The sequence below is a fragment of the Petaurus breviceps genome, unplaced genomic scaffold, assembly GCF_028583685.1.
Source record: "Petaurus breviceps papuanus isolate PSGF00001 unplaced genomic scaffold, PetGlider_PUasm1.0 174, whole genome shotgun sequence".
Classification (NCBI taxonomy): Eukaryota; Metazoa; Chordata; class Mammalia; order Diprotodontia; family Petauridae; genus Petaurus; species Petaurus breviceps.
Genome location: NW_027185761.1, coordinates 15,082,183 through 15,104,656, shown reverse-complemented (window position 1 = coordinate 15,104,656; position 22,474 = coordinate 15,082,183). Strand labels below are relative to the sequence as shown.

Below are 22,474 nucleotides of genomic sequence, written 5' to 3'. Positions count from 1 at the left end.
AAGGGGAGGAAGGAAAGCATGTTTTAAAGGACTTTTTTGCCCAACAGAACTTTACATTTGATTCTGGAGGTGATAGGGGAAGCCATTGGGATTTATTGAATTGGGGAGGAGGTAATATGGTCAGATCTGTGTTGTAGGAAGATTGGTTTGACAGCTGAGTGGGGGGAGCCTTGTGACAGGCAGGCTATGTGGTGGTCGAGGTGTGACGTGAGGAGGGCTTGCACTAGAATGGTGGCAGTATCAGAGGAGAGAAGGGGGTCCTATATTAGAGATGTGGGAGATGTTACAAAGGGAGAATTGACAAGTCTTGGCAACAGATTGGACATGAGAAATGAGAGAATGAGTAGTCACAGATGACACCTCGGTTGCCAGCCTTGGGGACTGAGAAGATGGCGGTGCCCTCAACCATAATAGGGAAGTTTGGAAAGGGAAAGGCATGAGGGCAGGATAATGAGTTCTATTTTGTACGTGTTGAATTTAATATATCTACAGGATATCCAGTTTAAGATGTCCAACAGGTAGTTGGAGATGGGAGACTAGAGGTCAGCAGAGAGGTTAGGGCTGGATAAATTGATTTGTGATTCATCAGCATAGAAATGATAATTGAATCCATAGAAGTTGATGAGATACCAAGATAAATAATGTAGAGGGAAAAAAGATAGTTTTGGAAGACACTAACAGTTAGTAGGCATCACCTGGATGAAGATCCAGCGTAGGTGACTGAGAAAGAATTGGTTATATAGGTAGATGGAGAAACAGAATAGAATGGTATCCTAAAAACCTAAGAGAGAAGAGATTATGAAGAAGAGGGTTACTGACAGTGTCAGAGGCTGCCAGAGATGTCAAGGATGATTATTGAGAAAAGGCCATTAGATTTGGTAATTAAAAGGGCACTAGTAACTTTGGAGGCAACAGTTTTGTTTGAATGATATAGTTAGAAGCCAGACTGTAGAGAGTTAAAGAGGAAAGAGGAAAGGAAATGGAGGTACTTAGTTTGTTAGATGGCCTTCTCAGGGAGTTGAGCCATAAAGGGCAGGAGAAAAATGGGATGATAGCTATCATCACCATATGGACTGAGTAAGGCTAGACCAACATCATACACCCTCTTCCACAATACATTCTAAATGGATACTAGACCATCATATTAAAGATCATACTGTTAAGAAATTACAAGAGAAGCAGATAACATATCTCCCACAGCCTTGGGAAGGAGATGTATTCTTAACCAAACCAGGAATAGTAGCAATTAAAAAAGAGAAAAGAGATAACTGATTACATGAAACTGAAAAGCTTCTACACAGACAAAATTGATATACTTAGGATAAGAAGAGAAACAGTCAAATGGGGAAAAAAGTCTTTGTACCAAACTTCTCTGACAAGGATTTGGTATTCAAGGCATACACAATGAACAGATAAATAGACGTAGACAGATAGATCTATCTATATCTTGTTTATGATTTTAAATTAAGTTTATTTTTATTCATCTTACAAAAATAAATTTGCTTTCCTTCTCACTTTCCCCCATCATTGAACTAGAAAAAAGGAGAAACAAACCCTTGTAACTCTTTGTGTAGTCAGATTTACCTAATGACTCTTTCTCTCAAGGAGTTTACAGTCTTGTTGGGGAAAAAAATTTAAAAACACAAAACAAGTACAGTTGAAATTAAATGCTAAACTTTGTGGTGTTGATTCAGAATGTGAACTAGAGGTGCTAGCAGGGAAAGTTTATGAAGGCAAGGGAGACGACCCAAAAGGGGAAAGAAGCTTGAATACCTCACTCAACAGCTCACTCATTCCGCTGTTGCCACTACTGGGCAATTTCATATGTTCATTCTCTAGAGTGCTTGGATTTCCCTTTGGAAATCTTCTGTTTGAGAAATAGACCACAGTATTAAATTACAAATTACTTGAATACCATTTTATTCTTTCCTATTTTATAATAATTCTAAAGTTCTTTATTTAAGAACCCTTTTTATCACTGTTCAGTGTGGTGGTCAGTCTGGATCCTAGAGGGAGGACTCCTTGATTTTGTTATCTTATCATTTTGTAATGGGTTTTTTTTATGGGTTTGTATTTGTGCACCCTTGTTGTATTATGCAAAACTGCATTCAGCTAAGCAATATATTAAATAAATATGACCAATCTTTCTTCTCTCCACAGGCTCGAAATGCAGAAAAGGCCATGTAAGTAACCAATTTTTTTTCTAAATTGAAATATCCTTCTGAAACTAGTTTGTATTATAGTTGTCACTTTAGATTGATTATGAGTGCTTTGAGAATCATTATCTTTATATGCCCTCTGCATACTAGTTTAAACCAGCCATCAAAGCAGACTTATCTCTCATCTATTCCCAAATTCACTAGCATGTCCTTTTCATCATGATTTCTAGTTAATGTTTAGTACACGATCAACAGAACTAATTATGGATAGCAGTGCCTTTAATTTTTTTTTTCATTTTGGAGGGCAGTTGGGGTTAAATGACTTGCCCATGGTCACATGGCTAGTTTTTGTGTTAAGTTTCAGAGGCTGGATTTGAACTCAAGTCCTCCTGACTCCAGGGCCTGTGCTCTACTCACTGCGCCACCTAGCAGCCCCATGCCTTTCACTTTCAAGGGAAAGCATTTATAGAGTGGGAATTCCTGGAGTAGCTATTCAAGATCAAGTTACTCAGGGTTATTCTTATTACCAGAAATAGAGAGGTACGCACCCAGGAAAGGCTATAAAGCTCCTTTGTTCCTTATAGTAACTCTCAGTTGTGTGATTTTGTGACCCTTAAAATAAAGATACTATAATTTGGAGTGATGGTTATCCAGGCGCCAGAATAAACACAGAACTCCTGACAGCATGAGATGCCTCCCAACCATCTTCCTGTCACTGCTTAGTCACTGCATTTCCTTAGTCATGTGCATGAGTAGCTTAGACTCTGATGCCAATTTAGGGTTATCCACTTGACTCACAATTACCATGATGGGAAATCTTTGAAAGTAAACTCATGGAATTTCCTCTTCTGGTTTTAGGACGGCCTTGGCGAGATTTCGCCAAGCTCAGCTTGAAGAAGGGAAAGTTAAGGTTGGTTTATGTTATTTTTATTTGTTAAATTCAAATGTGTTACAAATAGATTCCAGTAGACTTCTGTCTTGAGTAACGTTTGACATTCAGTGCTCCAGAATTCCTATGTTGTCTCTACTGTATTCATACTATTTGAAGGCCTTATGGGTCCTAATATTTGAGTTCCAGTTTCTGATGCCACCTATAACTAAAGAGCTAGTTAAGAATAAAAAATTGCCAAATGTGATGAGATCCATGGTTTAGTCAACCCACCATTCTGTCTCTGATGGTGGCAATAGATGGCCGTGGTGACTTCAAACAAAATGTACTTTAAAAGAAACCCCTAGACATCTGCCCTCCCTTCAGTTATAGCTGGTGGAAAATTGGGTTAAGGAAAGAGAAGAAGCCCAAAAACAAGCAGATGCCCCTGAAATAAACTCAGGAAGTCAGGCTGAGGACAAGGACCTTTTGTTTGAATGAAAACTCATAAGCAGGTTTGGGATTGCCAGACGTGGAGCTCCCCACAATTGTAGCCAGTTAGAAGATCATTTGGGTTTTGGAATAAATGCAGCATCGGCATTTTTCTCCCATTCAGGAACGAAGACCTTTTCTTGCCTCGGAATGTAATGAGCTCCCCAAAGCTGAGAAATGGCGACGACAGGTATGTTTGGTATAGATGGGTGTGTGTCACGTCATTCAGCAGCTAGTAGTTCTATCAGAGATGCATGTGGAGGTTGTGGATAGGTGATAGTGACCCCACTTTAGTATCTCAGTGATAGCATTGCAGGCATATGGATTTGCTGCCCATCATAAGATTCATTGTTGGAACAGAAAGCACCTTAGCATTCCCCCTCATTTTACAGATGAGGAAACAGCCAGAGAGGTCAATGGGAGACCTTGCTTTTATTCAGCTCTGTGGTCTGATATGCTATTCTTTTTTTTTTTTAAGCAGTTGGGGTTAAGTAACTTGCTCAAGGTTACACGGCCAGTTATTTTGTGTGGGTGCCAAGTATCTGAAGCTGGAACCGATCCCGGGTCTCCCGACACTGGGGCCAGCGCTCTTACTCACTGTGTCACCTGGCTGCCCCTGATATGCTATTTTTTTTCACTGCTTACAGCACTGTTTATATGATTCAGTGTTAGAATATATTGTTCCTCTTTCCTCCACTAACATCTGACTCCAATGTTGTCTTATGGTCTTGAGGTGACCCTGAGTTCTAAAAGGTTATGTCTCCTGGAGCACACATTTTTCTGGTCCTGCCAACCTAGAAGGACTGCACATTGTATCTGTTGTCCATCGACCATCCTAACTAAATTTAAAGAAGTCTCATCAGTAGAAAACTGACTCACCAGCTAGATGATTTGTTTATTTACTTATTTATTTGTCTATTTATTTATGGCATGGCAACTCATGAAAATTGTCTACAAGGCTAAGGCACTGAGAAGTAGTAGTATGCCTCTTTGGAAGGATATACATCCATACTAATGAAATCCCAGAAGTATTGTTTGTATTTCATTACTCCTGATTTTTCCATTCTAAGTAATGATTGGGTTTTTTTTTGCCTTTTGGAGGGCAGTTGGGGTTAAGTAACTTGCCCAAGGTTACATGGCTAGTTTTGTGTGTGTGTGGGTGTGGGTATGTAGGTGTTAAGTGTCTGAGGCTGGAACCGAACTCAGGTCCTTCTGACTCCGGGGCCAGCACTTTACTCACTGCGCCACCTAGCCGCCCCTTAAGTAGTGATTTTTTAAAAAATCATTTAACCATAGTAAAAAGTGACCTGAAAATTGGCACAATTTGAAGGGAAACTTACATTTTCCAATTTGAGGGATTAATTTTCTCAACTTTTATGAAAACTTAAAGATGCATTTAACAAAAGTTTTTTTTTAAGTCCTATATTACCTCTATAAAGTTATCTTAGTAGTGTCAAAACTATGCAAAAATATTTTTGTTTGTTGCAGATTATTGGGGAGATCTCAAAAAAAGTGGCACAAATTCAAAATGGTAAGCTAGAGTTCATTTTTAATTCAGCACATTTATTTAGCACTGGCAAAGACCTGTAATAGGCATGGAAAATGCAGAGATGAAAAACTAACTGTCCCTACCTTCAGAGAACTTGCGTTTCAGTGGGAGAGAAGATGTGACCCTTAAGTATAAATTAGTGTGTTTTATTCACTGTTCCTCGAAGTTGGGCTCAGTTTGGGTACACTTGGGTTTAAACAAATGAGTGCACAGACCCAGAGTAGAGGTTCTGGGAAAAGGCAGTGGGAAGAATCCAGCTGGAAAATATGTATGTTCTCTGGTTTGGAGAGGAGAATCAGTCAGTCACCAACCATTCAATAATCATCTTCTATGTGTAGAGCATGGGGCTAAATGCTGGGAACCCAAAGAAATGCAAAATCTGTTTGAATCCAGTTCAGTGTGTGTTACAGGTGGATCCCAGTGTGACCTCTCTTGCCAGCTGAATCTCCTCCTTTCTTATCTGAGCTTGCTGGTTGTTATGAAATATAGAATCATTTGATTACTAGAATATTCCTTATCTTGCAGGTTTAGGTGTTTCCTGTTGAACCTGTTTTATGGAGTTAATGATATAATATGTTTTGTTTTCACATGTTTCCCGAATATTGGAGAAGGTAGTTAGTTTTATTAACCTTTTCAGATTGGTGTACAAGTGGTTTTTGCTTGTGAAAGAATTAATGTTGTCTTTTCCTTTATTGTTAAAGGAACTGTAGCTCATATAGTATCCTAATAACCAGGGCTAGCAAAGTGAGAACCCTCCGTCACTCATGTACTTAGTGTGAAACTTTAAAAAAAAAATTATAATAGAACTAAAATTCTTAATGTTTTTATTTTTAGCTGGTTTAGGTGAATTCAGAATTCGAGACCTGAATGATGAAATCAATAAACTCCTAAGAGAGAAAGGACATTGGGAGGTTCGGATAAAGGAGCTGGGAGGTCCAGATTATGGAGTAAGTGAAATGAAACTATTTTAATAGAATTTGTTGGAAAAACATATCTTGAAGAAAGAAAATTCACTAAAAAGGCTAATTTTTAAAATTGTTACATATACTCACCTTTCAATGTAATATCTTTAAAAGTTCCCATTCAGCATTTGAAATTCATTGAATTCACACAACCCAAGAAAAGTGATAAAGCTTCTATATTTCATCAAGATGTTTACCAAGCTCAGGGCTTCTAGGGTCTGGACCCTCTCCCCATACCCTGTCTCAAAAGCCAACAGTAGTTGCCCAGAGGACTTGAGTTTGTACCTGAGGTTTGTTGCTCTGAAGGCAGCAGCTGTGTACTTCTTAGGTGGATGAACCAGTTCCAGTTCTAGGCTGGCAAACGCCCATGATGGCTTTTTCTTTAGAATGACAAAGTAAAAGTAAGCGAAGTCAATAACATAACCATAGCATCCAGTGTTTTCAATATCCAGTTCCTTTTACTCATACTTTACACCTCATATAACATATACTCAAGACCCTTAGCTATTCTGATTGACCTCCTCTTCTAATTTATCAACATTCTTCTTAAAGTATGGCACACATAACTGTACTGTATCAAACTGCTGGTTCATTGAGCTTGCAGTCCATTAAAATCCTTAAATCTTTTTCAGGATACCTTCTGTCTATCTGAGCTTCCCCTCTTTTATTTTTTTTTTGTATCCAGGTAACTTTATATTTATTATTCCATTTGAATTTCATCTTATTAGATTCAACTCAGTGTTATAGCTTTTCAAGATTTTGGATGCCAAGTGCCATTCAGTATTGGCTACACTTTTCAGCTTTGTGTCATCTACAAATTTGGTGAACATACCATCTAAGCCTTTGTTTGAGTCATTAATAAATATCCTGGGGCCAAGCACAGATCCCTGGGATGTTCCACTATACATTTCCTGCCATATTGACATTGAGTCTTTAACAGTTACTCTTTGAATTTGGCCAGCCAACCAGCTCTGAATCCCTCTGATTGCATTACTTTCTGAACCATTCTCAGGTTTCTCTTCATTTCTAATGTCTTTTACCTTTTGTCTAATCCTTATCTCTTCATCTTCTCCATAAGAATATTATCAGGTATCAAAAAGTTCTGCTGAAATCTAGGTAAACTGTGTCTATGGCATTTCTCTCACCCTCTGGTTTAGTTTTTTTGTCAAAAAAGGAAATGAGGTCTGACCAGATTTGTTGTTTATAAAACTGTCGGTTCTTTGTAATCACTGCCTCCCTTTGTACGCAGATATTTACCAGCTAGCTCTTCAATGGTCTATTCTAGAAATTCCCCAGGAATCAAAGTCATATTCATTAGCCTATAGTTTGCAAATTTCTATTCTCTTTTCATTTTAAAAAAATCTCTAGCCTTAATGATATTTCTGTTTTCCATGATCTTCCAATAACCACTGACCTGGCAATCATATATGCCAGTTTTGAGAACCAGAAGACACCTTTCCTCTGGGCCAAATTACTTGAAGGACAGTTGACATTCTCTTGCAACTGTCTCCTGACTGATCTTGGGTGGCAGTTCCCTATTAGCTTTTTGTTTTGTTTTGTTCTGTTCTAGTGTAAAGAAAGAGAAAACAGAAACAAAATGAGAATTGAGCACCTTTCTCTTTTCTTTGTTTTCAGCCTTTATCATACCGTTCAGTCCCTGGAAAGGTCTCATCCTTTCTTTGACTCTCCCACCCCCAGTATAGCTAAAAAAAACCCAAACGAACAAGCCCACACCCTTTGTTTTGTTGTTGTTAGCTTTCCTCACCACCCATAGCTCATCCTTAGCCTTAGCATACCTGACACCTGGCCTTGCTTCCATCTGGATATTTCATTTTTTAAGTGTAAATTAACTTTGAATTCCATGCATATCCACATTTTTCTCTTCAGATAAATTCCATTTTTCCTTTTCTTTGGAATTGATATCCTTTATGTCTTCAGAATGTCATTCTTGAGCATTGTCCCTTGAAGCTAATTTCACTGAAGCATTTTACTCACTCCGTGGGATCTTACCTAGCTTTCTTTTGAACTTTTTGAAATCTGCTTTCCCCAAATCTAAGATACATGTCAGACTTCCCAGATGTAGTTCTCTTTCTCTATCACAAACTCGGGATTGGGTGGTCACTCCCCTGCCAGAGTTCTGTAAATTCTTTCCTAGTGCTACCAGTACCTTCTGTTTAGTAAAAATCAGGTCCAGAACAGAATTTTTCCTTCTTGGTTCCTCCACTTTTTGAAGGAAGAAATTATCTTTAAGGCAAGTCAAGAGATTTTCACCTGTTCTACTTGTGGCAGAAAGAGAGCTCTAGCAGATGTCTGGATAATTGAAGTCCCCCATCACTACATCACTGTATCCATGCTTTTGTGCCAGGTTTATGATCTGTTACCCAAGTTGCTCATCTATTTTCTCTTTCTGTCCATGTGGTCTGTAATATATATCAATGACAGTCCTTTCTATTTCTCCCTCTTTTGACCATTACCCAAATATTATCCCACCCCATTATGTTTTCTCCTTTTTCTCCTGGTTTTCCATACATGAATACACATATGCTACCATCCTCTCCCCATCCCTACTCCACTATACCCATCCAAAGCCATAGTCCAGTCATGGATTTCATCTCCCCTCTTCCCCCCTCCCCTAATCTTATTGATACCCATAATGTCAGATATGCCCCTTTGTATTGGGTCCTTATTTGTTGCCTAAACTTTAAGCATTTGAGTATACACCTAAGAGACTATGGGCTTTTATTCTTTTTTGTATTTTGCCTTCCATGAATTTGTTAATATCTTACCTGCTGTTCCTTTTTAGTTACTCTCTGTAATGTTTAACTTGGGTATTCTACAAAAATGTTGTCCTTCCACCATCCTTTTTAGCTTAAAGTCCTTTTGATTAGATTGCAAAACACCTAGCAAATACATTCTCACCAGCATTTTGTGTGTACTTCATCTCTTAACCAGGGATCTATCAGTCCTGTCTTATAGCAGTGATAACAGAGTACTGTATCTCATTCTTGGATACTACCAGCTAAACCAGAGCTAGTCACATCCCAAATTAATTTTTTTTCTTCTATATGCCTTGTTTTAAGTGGGTAAAATTGAGGAAAAAATAGCTTGTATCCTTATGGCCTTCAGTTTCTTGCTCAAGACTTAATACTTTTAAAGTTCTTTTCTGGAACTGCCTTTTGTACCAGTATCAATCACCATGAGTGAGTGGTTGTCATCTTTTGATAGGTCTAGGAAGTTTCTTTACAATGTCTTGGATACATGCTATAGGAATATGTATGACAAACCTCTTGTTAGCAGCTGGACAAATAATTGCTTTAATTGTCAGCAGTTACTACTGCTCTGATCTCTTTCCCCTGTTCCAAATGGATGCCATCTCCCCTGATAGTATCTGTGGCTTTGCTGTAGCATTCATGGAGGATGACCTGCTTCTTTTTCCTTGGAATAGTCAGCTCTTTTCTCCTTTCCTATTGTGTCTGTGCTCAGCTCTCCCCTCCTTCACCTCGGAATCCTTTTTGTTCATTAAAGCATTGATTCTGTTTCCTTTAGAAATCTTTGTCCTGCCTAACAGTTGGGGGCAGGGGAAGGAACATTTTTCTCAGCCCTTTACTTTCTCTAGGGTGTAGATGAGCCTCCATTCACAGCCCCAAGGGGTCACACAGCTGGGCAGAAGTGGAAATACTGCAGACTCTGCAGTTGTTAAGATCTTCAGCCTCATTTCTTAAAATTACCTGCCTCATTCCTGAGTGCTTGCTTAGAAGTTTTTACAGCCCATTATTCATTTTTGAAAGTTAAAACTCTTTATAACCAATTTGCCAATCAGCAGTGTACTTTGTCGCTTAATTCTATATTTCTGCTTACCTTTTCTGACCTATCTGGCTTGGCCTTGTCAACTACCTTCTCCTTATCCTCAGACATCACTGCTTAATAATATTTTATCCTCTTTCATCCTTTTATGGTCCCTTAGTTGTCTTTGACTTTGGCCTTGAGATTGGACTCCTAAAATTTTTCCTCAGTTTCTTCTCTGCAGATTAAATGTGTATCAGTAGTCCATATCCTCTCCAAGTTCCCATTATGACTTTCTTATCCTCTGGCTCAAGTCCTCTTTTCACTTTTTTCCTTCTGCAGCCTTCTCCCTTAGAAGCCAGGGATAAAGATACAGGGATAAAAGAAATACATATTTTGCCATTTCGGAGTCATGTCACTTCTTGAACAAATGCACTGTTTTGAAAAAGTGACTATACATTAACTTAAAGAGAGTAGGTAGGAAAGAGTTTGCTGTGGCCCAGTAGGTTGTGTCTTTGTCTACCATACATCTGTTTTTAGGTGTCCGGTACTTTAAATCTACTGGACATGTATTAATCGCTCTATGTAACAGGCTTGATGCTGGGTGCTTAGGATACAAAGACAGAAGCAGAAACAGTCTTTGTTCACAAGGAGCTTGCAGTCTATGAATTTTGGTGAATGTTCTGTACCTTGCCGTGTCAGGGTATAAGTTTATCTGTTATGATTCATTTGAAGACTTCATAAACATTAGGGCAAAAGCACCTTCTTTGAGAACTTTTTTTAATGAGACTTTTTCTTTTCTTTCTTTTTTAATATAAGAAAGTTGGCCCTAAAATGTTAGACCATGAAGGGAAAGAGGTTCCAGGAAATCGAGGTTACAAATACTTTGGAGCAGCTAAAGACCTACCAGGTGTCAGAGAGCTTTTTGAAAAAGAGCGTAAGTAACTTCATACATACTTTGTACAATTTTATTGCAAACTCAGGTTTCAGTATTCGGGGCTCTTTAGTTCCAGTATAGGACTTACAGTCTGCGTTTCTTTTCACTTCTGAGCATTATGTATGTAACTTCTGTAGTTTGTACTTCAGTTTTCACAGTTATGTGAGTTTAAAGGAAAAAGTAAGGAAAAAAGCATAATTACATCTTATTGCTAGTTGTTTGCAAGTTGTGAATTGAAATAAGAAGGCAGCCTGCTGTACTGGGAAGAGCTTGAGAAGCAGACTTGGAGTCAGGCTTAGGACCTAAAAGCCCTAAGGTCTGGATCTTCCATCTCTCTCGGCAAAAGTTTCCCTCATCTGAAAAATAATGGAGTCCAGACTCAACGATTAAAGCCCTTCTGGCTTTAAAATGCTGTAATTTTATAATTCATGTGGTTACTCATTTCCTAAATTCTCTCTTATAGATTTGAAATTTTTTTTCTATAGGGCATGGTGTGGGGGGGGAGGGGAGACAGAGAGAGAGAAACAGTGAGAGGATAATTATGATTTGGTATAATTCATATTCCATTAGATTGTAAGCAGCTCCTTTTCTTGTCTCCTCAGTGCTTACCTAGTACCTGGCACATAGTAGGTGATATATAAATACTTATTGATTGACAATGCCTCAAATAGTTTATGGGTCTGGGTATGCCCATAAAATGTTCCATAATTTAATAGATGACTTCACAAGTTGTAACTAATAAAATTTATCCCCCTTTTGCTTGATCTAGTGCTGAGATTTTCCAAGTTAAGCTTCTCTCTGATTTTTTTATATGTATGTATATGTACATACACACATATCTGTATCTCTGTCTATCTGTATACATGTGTGTGTGTACACACATATGTATATATAGTCTGTCCCTAGCTCTGCATTTGCCTTTCCAGCTTTGGTAAAATTATCTGAATATAAGCTTCATTGGCCTAGCTTTTAAGAACCCAATTATTCTTCCCCCCTGTGCTGTGGTATTGGAGGAAGCCTTGAGGGCTGGAATATTATTAAGCTGTTGTAGAAACCAGGCATGTCAGAGGAAAGGCAAGGTCCTGACTCTTAGTTTGATGGTAAATATTTGAGTTCTATATTGTAATATAGGATTAAAAGTTGGAAAGGACCTTAAATCTTATCCAGCTCAAGTTCTCATGTATCAAATGAGGAGACTTCATCCCAGAAAGATTAAAGGACTTGTCAGATTTTGGGATTTCCACTACAGTGTCTGCTTTGATTGAAGAGAAGTACAAAATTAATCAGTAGACATTGATTAAGTGCCTACTATGGGTAGCATCCATCTATATCTCTCTGAAGTTACCTAAGGATTAGTTAGAAAGGCAGAGACTGTAAGACCAAGTTTATATTACATTACATTCTAGAAATTTAGTGTGAACAAAATGTTGATATTTCTTAGCAGTTAAAGGTTTTGTTTGTATATAACTAGGTGACTTTGTTGCTCTTGGTTCTTTTAGCCCTTCCTCCTCCAAGGAAAACTCGAGCTGAACTCATGAAGGCTATTGATGCTGAATACTATGGTTACCGAGATGAAGATGATGGCATTTTGGAACCTTTAGAGCAGGAGCATGAAAAGAAAGGTATACGGGCAGATGACCATTTGAACAGCATCTTTCTATTCTTTTTCTAACACTTATTTTACTTAGTATTTTTAAAAATGTTAGTTCCAAATTTTCTCCCCCAATCATTGAGAAGGCAAGCATTGTAATATCAGCTCTGCATGTGAAGTCATGCAGAATACATTTCCAGGGGGATGTGAAGGATTTTAGGATCTTGCAAGTCAGATGAGGAGGTTGAGAACAGATAGAACATTTATCTATAAAGTCATAATCAGATACCTCCTGAATTGTTTTAAGGATAAAAGTAAAGGAAAGTGAAAAACAATGAAAACTGCACAGGTATATAGGACAGTAAACAGTTATCATTATTTTAGTTGTGCATCTTCCCGGCTTCTTGCCTGGCCAGTGCCAGGCATCCTGTGACCTTAGGTTATTCTTTCAAGTGAGTGTCAAAGAGCCTCAAAGAGAGAGGTTCTTATAACTTTTCCCCTTGGAGTTCCACATCTGAATGTTAACTCATATTCAGTCAGGGATGGAGAGAGAACTTTTTAATGTACAAAGATCCTAATGAGTAGAAAGACCTCAATCCTCAGTGATTAATATCGCTGTGTATAAATGCTTATGCATATTTATCAGTTCTTGAGCAAATTATATAAATTCATTTGCATTCCCAGAAGGGAATTATCCAGTTCTAAAATTCCAAAAAGCTAACATAGACTGATATACTTTATAAGAAAGATCATAAAGGGGCAGCCAGGTGGCTCAGTGAGTAAGAGCACTGGCTCCAGTGTCGGGATGACCTGGGGATTGAATCCGGGCTCTTAGCACCACACCCAGAAATAACTGACCGTGTAACCTTGAGCAAGTTACTTAACCCTGATTGCTCAAAAAAAAAAAAAAAAAGATCAAACCCAAAAAGTAGCCATGTGACCTTGGGTAAGTCACTTAAACCCCATTGCCCTACCTTCTCTCCTCCAAAAAAAGCAAAAAAAAAAAAACCACAAAAAAAGAAAGATCATAGAAACTACAAACCAGACACTGGAATCAGTCTTGCCACTCCTAGTTAAACAGATGCTATGACAACATGGTGCTTCTGTTAATGCCTCCTATGATCGTATTTGGGTTTTTTAATCTCTTGATCTTTAGAATAAGCCTGTAAATTAGCTAGCATGATCCCCATTTTACAGATAAGGAAGTGAATAGGCTAAATCAGGACTGGGGAATCTGGAGTCTGGAGGCCTCATGGGGCTCTCTAGGGCCTCAAGTGCAGCCCTTTGACTGACAACCCAAACTTTGTGAAGTCAGAGGGCTGCACTTGAGGCCCTAGAGGGCTGCAGGTTCCCCGCCCCTGGGCTAAGCCGTTATCCTGCATTGTCAGTACTCTGTGCTTCTTAAAGTTCTTTCACATCCATTATCTTGTGTTCCCATTTGATCCTCATAGGAATAATGTTTCCCATTGCATTGATAAAGAAATTGAGGTGCAGAGGTGTTTGTTTAAAATAAGGGAAGGGAAACAAGCATTTATTAGGTGCCTCATCTTTGGCAGGCTTGGCGCTCAGCTCTTTACAAATATCATCTCAATTCTTTGAGGCCTTTTGCTTTACATCATAGCCATTTCCAAAAATAGCTCTCCACCCAGGAGTTATAAGTGATTTGCCTGATTCATTAAGTTAGGATTAGAATTCTAATAATGATTGATTGTAACATTAATAACTGATACTTATATAGTATCTTAAAATTTGTAAAACACTTCAGAGGAAGAAAATAAGCATTTTTTCTCAATTATATGCAGACATGTAAGCAAACGTTTACAGTTACACGTAAAGAAACATTTTTTACATTCTTTTAAACAAATTTCAAGTTCATATTCTTTCTCTTCCTTTCTCCCCTTCCCCCCCTTGAGAATTTGATATAGATTATACATGTGTAGTCATGCAAAAAGGTTCCCTATTAGCCATGTTGCAAAAGAAAATGCAGACCAAAAAATACAAGAATAATAAAGCTGAAAAAGTATGTTTCAATCTGCATTCAGACTTCATGAGTTCTTTTGGAACAAGCATTTATTAAGCACTAACTGTGTGCCAGGCACTCTGCTGAGTGCTTCACAATTATTTTGTTTGACCTTACTTTAATACAAGTCCCGTGAGCTCTCATCCTTGTCCTTTAAATGACAGAAAAGACATTTCACAGAGAAGTTAGATGTCTTGTTCAGAATCACACGGCTGCCATCAGAGGCAGGAGTAGACTGACCCCCATCCCCCCCAGCTCTGGGTGAAACCTTTTCATTGGACAGCTCGGTCACTTACAGCCCTGTTTGTAGGCACCAGAAGGTGAGAGTGAAGGGAATTTGAGTCCATTATCCTTTAGAGAGTTTTTCCCCAGATGGTCGTGTGGAACTCTGGGGGTTTGTATACATTCAGCAACACAGATCCTTCAGCTTCTGCATTAACGGTCTCCATTGAATGGTCGCTGCTTATCTGAACTGCTACCTTTGGTCAGGACTCCACCTCCAACCCACCCTGCCAAGCCTGCCCGTGCACAGTCTATTTGTGGTGTTTGAAGAGCCCCCCTTCTCCCTCATGGCAGAGCCAGTCCTCCCCTCACAGCTGTACTCTACACTCATGTCTCTGATGGTGGCTTCTTCCTTAGACCATTCACTCCAACTGAGCTTTCTTAGGCTTGGAAGACTGATTTCCTCATGTAACAAGTTACTCATAAGTGCGTGTGAAAAATCAGCCTTGTTTCTGAGTTTCTTTCTGTCTAATTCTGTGGAGATCTGCTTTTTCCTATGCTCACGTCTTTTCTTGAAATTTATGCATTTATTCTTGTCTTTCTCTCACTTTTTTAGCACCCCCTTCCCCATTTTATGTATGATGTAAATACCTTGATGTCATGGCTGTACCGCTTGGTCCTTTTCCCTAGCTCGTTGCACTTTCCGCATCACCCACTTAGCACTTACTACAAGACTTCAAACATAAATTAAATACAGTTGTTAACTCTTTGAGAATAACCTTTGTTCATTCTCTTCTTAAGCAGACCTTAGATCACAGACTCATGCTGTGCTAGAACTGGGAGGGACCTTCAAGAGCATCTCACCTCCCACCTCCTTTGGCAGGGGGGGAGGCCAAGGCCAGAGAAGGGGGACTAACTTCCCATGGCCGCATGGTATGTGAGTGTCAGGGCGAGGGCAAGAACAGTCTCTCACAGGCTGGACTCCAGAATGCTTGTCCCCTTCTCTATCTGGTCCCTCACCTCTGTATCAGGAGGTGGGGAGCACAGCTCATTATTGGTCTCTGGAGTTAGTCTTGGCTATCGAAGTCATTGAAGTGCTTCAGTCCCTCAAAGCTGTTTGTCTTTACCATGTTGTTACTTCTACTTCTCCTTTCAAATACCTCTTCACTTCTGCTACCCAGATCACTCTTTCTGCCCCATGCATAGGTGGGGTGACCCACTAGTACTTAGCTCTCCTTTTTTGCCCCCATCAGAAATTTACCCTATGCAGAACATTTACTAATTTTGCCAAATTCACTTGGAAGTCTTGGATTTGAAGTCAAAGGGATCTGGGTTTGCATCCCAGATCCAACCTTGAACAAGTCACCAAATATTTCTAGGCTTCATTTTGTCCATCTATAAAACATAAAATGAAAAAACTTGGACTAGATGACCTCCCTTTATAGCTCTAAAAAATCTGATCCTATAATTAGATAAAGGAAAAAGAAATTGAACTCTGTGGTGACTGTACCTTTTTTCATTCTACATTTAATTATTTTGAGAGTACAAAAAGATAATCAGTTGCTTAACTTCCAGATCTGTTTATATGTCAAATTGTTAATATAAAAGGGCGAATCAAGAAAAAGGTAAACTTAAGCATATCTTAAAAATTTTTATCTCAGAAACATAAGCATTTGAAGTGTTACAAAAACTGAGAGCTCTGTTTACATTCAGCAGACATTCAGGATCTATAGTAATGCATACATCATGGGTAAGTAATGGGCATGGAAGAAAAATGCCAGTTCACTTCGTGATTTGTGCCCCCTTATATACTTTTTCATGACTGTTTTCCCACAAGCAAGGTTACAGATACTGAATCATTGAACTGGGAAGAAATAGCACATCCTGAGTAGAGAATTGTTTGGGGATGTTTTTGTGGTCAGGAAGTTCGGAACAAAGGTGGGCATCAGCCTGGGTGGTTATTCATTCACTCTTTCCCTTTCCTCCCAGTAGCACAACTGGAGAAGGTCATTCTTTTGATTTTGAATAAATGTAGACTAGAATGGGGAGTGAATAACACTTGTTCTTGTTGTGTTCAATCAGTCATAGCAGAAGCAGTAGAGAAGTGGAAAGCTGAGAGAGAGGCCCGGCTTGCACGAGGTGACAAAGAAGAGGAGGAGGAAGAAATAAATATCTATGCTGTGAATGATGATGAGGTATCCTGGCGAGGGGATGAACCAGATCACCTTCACTTTCTCTTTGGTCCCTTTGAGTCCACTATCCTTGGTTGTAGAAGAACTGTATTTTTTTATTCTTTGCATGGAAACATTTGGGACCTGCACAACATGAAGCCTTTTCATTAAATCAGGCTCAGCCCATCACCAGAGATGTTGATATGATTCAAAATTTCAAACTGGAAGAAACCTTGGAAATTATTTAGTCCATCTTTCTCATTTCATAGATGGGAAACTCAGGCCCAGCCCAGAGGAGTAAAAAGATTTCTCCAAATAAGGGGGATGAGATCATATAAAGTTGTTTAGGAATACTATATGTGTGTTATTCAGGATGGATAGAAACTGAAAGCAGAGACCCAGATTCAGTGATGGTAGGAATCAGCAGACAGTAACAGAATATAACAAGCAAACCAACTTCTGCTCTGACTCGAGCTTGGTTTATGGAAGGAAGCTTGTTCTTGTTCCCATTGGCTGACTTGATGCAGGGGAAGTAGAAAGCATCAGAAGGCCCAGGAAAACTGAAATTTAGTCCTCCTGCTAGAGAAGGAATCGAATCAGAAATGCAGATCCTGATGGTGAGCAAAGCTCAGGCTTCTGGAGCTCTAGGCATGGCATTTGAAAAAAACAGGGACATCATTTTTCTGGCACATTTAGTACTTGTAAGGTGAGACAGTAATTGGGGTTAATCCATACTGTGTGCTCACCTACCAGGGAGTTGTGTTGGGTGGTTTGTGAATTTTGCTTTCCATTTTCTAGTCTGATGAGGAGAGTGCCAAAGAGAAAGAAGGAGAAGAAGGGCAGCAGAAATTTATTGCTCACGTCCCAGTGCCCTCTCAGCAAGAGGTAAGGAGCAGACCTGTGCAGCTGTGGCCTCAGAGGGAAGAGTTTCCTTTAAAAATATTGTCACCAAATCCCTTGAGCCATGTTTGTCACCCAGAGTACACACAGATCACTCTTTGTTTTCCTTTCCCTCATGCTCCAAGAACCTGATTTTTCCCCCTTTTTCACCAGCTACTTTCTAAAAATAATGATAGCATCTGTTTTTACTTTCCTTCCAATGGCCTTCTCCAAAAGGAGGTTGGCTAAGTCGTGGCTTAGGCAGAGGGGTTTCTTTCTTGCTTTGGTGATTACTTACTTACTAAATATGTTTCAGAATATGTTTTATTTCAAATGATAGTGCTGACAAATGATTGTGTTATGTAGTGGGAGGAGATTTTGGTGTAGGTCCCAGTTCTGACGCTCACTAGCTTTGTGACTCATGGGCAAGTCACTGCCCTCCTCTGAGCCTCAGTTTCCTCAGCTGTAAAATCATAATATTTCTGCTGTCTTCCTTATAGGGTGAAGCAGCGGCAGCAGCAACAGCAGCACTAGCAGCAGCAGTAGTGGTGGCAGTAGTAGTGACAGTGGTGGTAGTAGTGGCATCAGCAGCAGCAGTAGTAACATCAGCATCAGTAGCAGCAACAACAGCAGCAGTCGTAGCAGCAGCAGGAACAGTAGTAGTAGCAGTAGCGTCAGCAGCAGTAGCAGCAGCAGGAACAGTAGTAGTAGCAGTAGCGTCAGCAGTAGCAGGAACAGTAGTAGCAGCAGTAGCGTCAACAGCAGTAGCAGCAGCAGGAACAGTAGTAGTAGCAGTAGCGTTAGCAGCAGCAGCAGTAGTGGTGGTGGTAGTCCTAGCAGCAACGGCAGTGGCAGTAGTAGTCCTAGCAGCAGCGGCAGTGGCGGTAGTAGTCCTAGCAGCAGCAGCAGTGGCGGTAGTAGTCCTAGCAGCAGCAGCAGTTGTAATAGTAGTAGCAGTAGCAGCAGCAGCAGCAATAGCAACAGTAGCAGCAGCAACAGCAGCAGTAGTAGCAGCAGCACAAGTAGTAGCAGCAGAAGCAGTAGGAACAGCAACAGCAGCAGTAGCAGTAGTTGTAGTAGTAATAGCAGCAGCAGTAGCAGTGGTAGTGGTGGTAGTAGCAGCAGTAGCAGTGATAGTGGTGGTAGTAGTAGCAGCAGCAGTAGCAGTGATAGTGGTGGTAGTAGTAGCAGTAGCAGTAGTAGTAGCAGTAGTAGCAGCAGCAGTAGCAGTGATAGTGGTGGTAGTAGTAGCAGTAGCAGTAGTAGTAGCAGTAGTAGCAGCAGCAGTAGCAGTGATAGTGGTGGTAGTAGTAGCAGTAGCAGTAGTAGTAGCAGCAGCAGCAGCAGTAGTAGTAGTAGTGCTAGTAACAGTCACAGCACCAGCTGGCATTTATATAGTGCTTACCATGTGCTAGACACTGTTCCTCAAAACAACCCTAGGAAGTAGGTGCTGTTATCACTCCCAAGTTACAGGTGAGGAAATGGAGGCAGCTTCACCCCTGTGTCAAATGACTTGTCCAGGGCTACACAGCTGATTAGTGTCTGAGGCTAGATTTGAACTTGGGTGTTCCTGACTCCAAGCCCCGCTGCCATCAGAACAAGGAAGATGTTTCTTGCTTTTCACCATCGTTTTTGCCAACCTTCCTATGAAGACAGTTTGCCTTGGTTCTGGTGTAAGTGTTTGTATTCTCAGTAAGGGTTGCTTAAGTGACTCCTAAGTGTTTTGATTAGGTTGAATATGTGAGGGCCCATGCTTCCCCACAGCCCTCTCCTGACCTTTCTTAGGGTACCTTTCTGTACAGAAGTGTCCAGGTTTTCCTTTTTCATTCTGCTCATCTAGTCTTCATTTTCTTCCTGTAGTGCAGGGTGTTTGTTTTCTTGACAGAATTGCATTTTATCTTGTGAAATATTAGGAAGTAACCAAGAAATTATTCTGAAAGAAAAAAACAATCTTTTTTTTCATTCTGATGAGCATAATCTAACATACTCTAGTTCCACTCAAGTAAGTAAAACTTTATTAAAGGCTTTCTTTGTGCTAGCACCAGCACTGGACTACAAAGCCAGAGAAGAAGCCTGACCCTTCCTCCAAGGACCTTGTTCCTCATGGGGCTGGAGAGTGCAGGAGGCTGACTGAATGCAAGAGGCAAAGGATATTCTTACAAAGTTTTTCCTTTGTCCTGAAGCAGTGAGGAGTTACACGACCCTACCTGTGCCTCATGAAGGCTATTGTGGTTGCCCTGTGCAGGATGAAACCAAGAGGGTATAGACTACCAGAGGTGGGGAACCTGTGGCCTCGAGGCCACATGTGGCCTTCTAGGCCCTCAAGTGTGCCCTTTGACTGAACCTAGTCTTCACAGAAAAAATCCCCTTAAAGGATTTGTTCTAAAATTTAGACTCAATCAGAAGATCAAACTCAAGGTCCTAGAGGGCTACATATGGTCTTGAGGCTGCAGATTCCCCACCTCTGGACTAGACCATTTAGGAGGCTGTTACTTTGTCCAGATGAGGAAGAAGGGCTTAAAATACTTTGAGGACTGTGTGACTGAAGAGGAAGGGAGAGGAGCAGGAGAGATGGCAAAGATAAGATCACAAGATTTGGTGACCAGTTGTGAAAGTAGGGTATGAGAGAGAGGAAAAGTCCCTTTTTGCCTCCTGACCCCGATCTGTGCCAACACCTCTAGATGAGCCCAAACCCAAAGGCAGGTGTCTGAGATAGCTGGAGTCATGGGGAAGGAACCAGTTTCTGGTAGAAATGGCAGTGAAGTAGAATTGGACACTAAAAGAGGGTTCTTTTTCCATGGGAAAGAAGAGCACTGAGAGAGGAGGTCATTATTTCTGAGTAAGAATCGATGAGAATACAAGGACTTAGGTAGAACATCTCAGATGAAAGTATCTCCCTCTGAGGCAAGTACTGACCTGGGCAAGGACCCACTCCCAGTCCTTGGGGTTCCATGGGACATGGTTGACATTTTAGTTCTTTTTCAGACTAAAGAAGTGTGTCTCGGTCATTCTAGGCATTTGGCGGGGTTGTGGGTTGGGCAGGGAAATTGGCTTCTATCAGACCCTAAAATTATGAATGAAGATTGGCATTTACTAGTTCACATATTTTTCAGGCAGCTAGGCAGTGCAGTGGATAGACCACTGGCCTTGTCAGGAAGGTCTGAGTTACCTACTAGTGAGTGATGCTGGGCGAGTCGCTTGACCTTTGTCTGCCTCAGTTTCCTCTAAAATGGTGATGATAATAACATCTGCCTCCCAGGGTGGTCATGAAGATCAAGTGAGATGATATTTGTAAAGTACTTTGCAAACCTTAAAATGCTGCATAAGTGCTAGCTCTTATTCTTATTAAGTAGAGATAATGGTTCCAAGAATTTCAGAGCTGGAAGGGACCTTAGAGATTTTCCAGGACCTCATTTTACAGATGAGGAAATTGAGCCAGAAAGGTGACGTAAGTGGGCCGTTTTGACCATTGATGACATTTCTACTTTTCACTTGGATGTTCACTAGATAGTGTTTTTAGCACTGGGCTCTTACGCAGAAGAGACTTGAGATGTTCGTTGGACACAGAGTGAGACTCTTCATTATTTGTATGTTTAGATCGAGGAAGCTCTTGTACGAAGAAAGAAGATGGAGCTCCTGCAGAAGTACGCCAGTGAGACCCTCTTGGCCCAGAGCGAGGAGGCAAAAAGGCTTCTTGGCTTTTAGGGTTTTGGTGTCGCCTGGACTGGAGCTCGTCAGTGGGCCTACACGCACTCGCCGTCCACCCAGTGTTATTCATTAACAGATACTAACTGTCACAACAGGTGAAAGGTGGTCCTTCTCCAATAACTTTCCTGTTAGCTTTGGAGATTGCTTGATAGTAATATTTTTCCTTTAGTTCCATCCTTAAGTCATAAAAATCCATTTTTTTTAGTCCAAAAGACGGTCTACCACTTTTGGTATGCTGTCCCTAATTGTCCCTGGTTGGGTTGTTCACATGCTGAACATTTCAGCAATTTATTTTGTATAAAAATGTTATTACTGTATAAATAATTTTGCTTTTGAAGTTTGTAATATCTAATCATTGTTGAGATATTTTTATTAAATACTTTTTTAGGAAAGAAAATTTGCCATGTTTTCATTGGTCTGATTTTATTGAAGTTCTGTATCTTGACATTGGTATCTCTTGATTCGCATCCTATCTATTCCCTTTCAGTCTCCTCTGCCGGACCCTTTTCTTTTCTCTCCACACTCTCATTTGGTGACCTTCCTCAAGGCCCGTGGGCTCTGTCGTCATCTCTATGTAGTTGACTCTCATATCTGCGTATCCATCTCCAGACCCCAAGTCCTGTATCACCAGCTGCTTATTGGACATCCCACACTGGTCATCATGGAAGCATCTACAACTCAGCACTCCAAGTCAGAACTCATTCTCCTTCCCTCCAAACGGACCCCTCCTCTTACTTTCCCCATTACTGTTGAGGGCATCACCATCCTTCTAGTCACTCAGCTCTTTTTTCACTCATCCCACACATCCACTCAGTCCCCACTCCCATCCATCTTCTGCAAAGCTTCCAGTGATTTCTTCCCTAAAGTATAGATCTAACCATGTCGTTTTCTATTCAGTAAACTGAAGTGGTTTCTTATTTCCTCCAGCAGAAACCGTTGGCATCTAAAGCTCTTTTTAGTCTGACCCATTCCTACCTTTCTAGTCTTCTTACTACTCCCACCCATACCCTCTGTGGGTCCAGCCATGCCAGCTTATCTGCTTTTCTTCACACAGGATGTTCCATCTCTAATTTCCTTACCTTTGCACCTGCTTCCCCCATGCCTTTCTCTTCACATCTGCTTTCTTAGAATCT

The 22,474-nt window shown here is 40.3% G+C and overlaps 1 protein-coding gene across 1 annotated transcript in view; it reads left to right on the top strand.

Moving 5' to 3' along the window:
* ISY1 (ISY1 splicing factor homolog) overlaps positions 1–21,738 on the top strand; it is a 224,957-nt gene extending 203,219 nt beyond the window's left edge. The window contains exons 3-12 of the mRNA XM_069083796.1: positions 2,161–2,183; positions 3,018–3,069; positions 3,644–3,709; positions 5,008–5,050; positions 5,903–6,015; positions 10,633–10,750; positions 12,250–12,372; positions 16,666–16,778; positions 17,553–17,639; positions 21,231–21,738. Coding sequence (XP_068939897.1) covers positions 2,161–2,183; positions 3,018–3,069; positions 3,644–3,709; positions 5,008–5,050; positions 5,903–6,015; positions 10,633–10,750; positions 12,250–12,372; positions 16,666–16,778; positions 17,553–17,639; positions 21,231–21,338 — 846 coding nt within the window. The 3' untranslated portion in view covers positions 21,339–21,738. The remainder of the gene's footprint in view (positions 1–2,160; positions 2,184–3,017; positions 3,070–3,643; positions 3,710–5,007; positions 5,051–5,902; positions 6,016–10,632; positions 10,751–12,249; positions 12,373–16,665; positions 16,779–17,552; positions 17,640–21,230) is intronic.
* Positions 21,739–22,474: the final 736 nt, after the last annotated feature.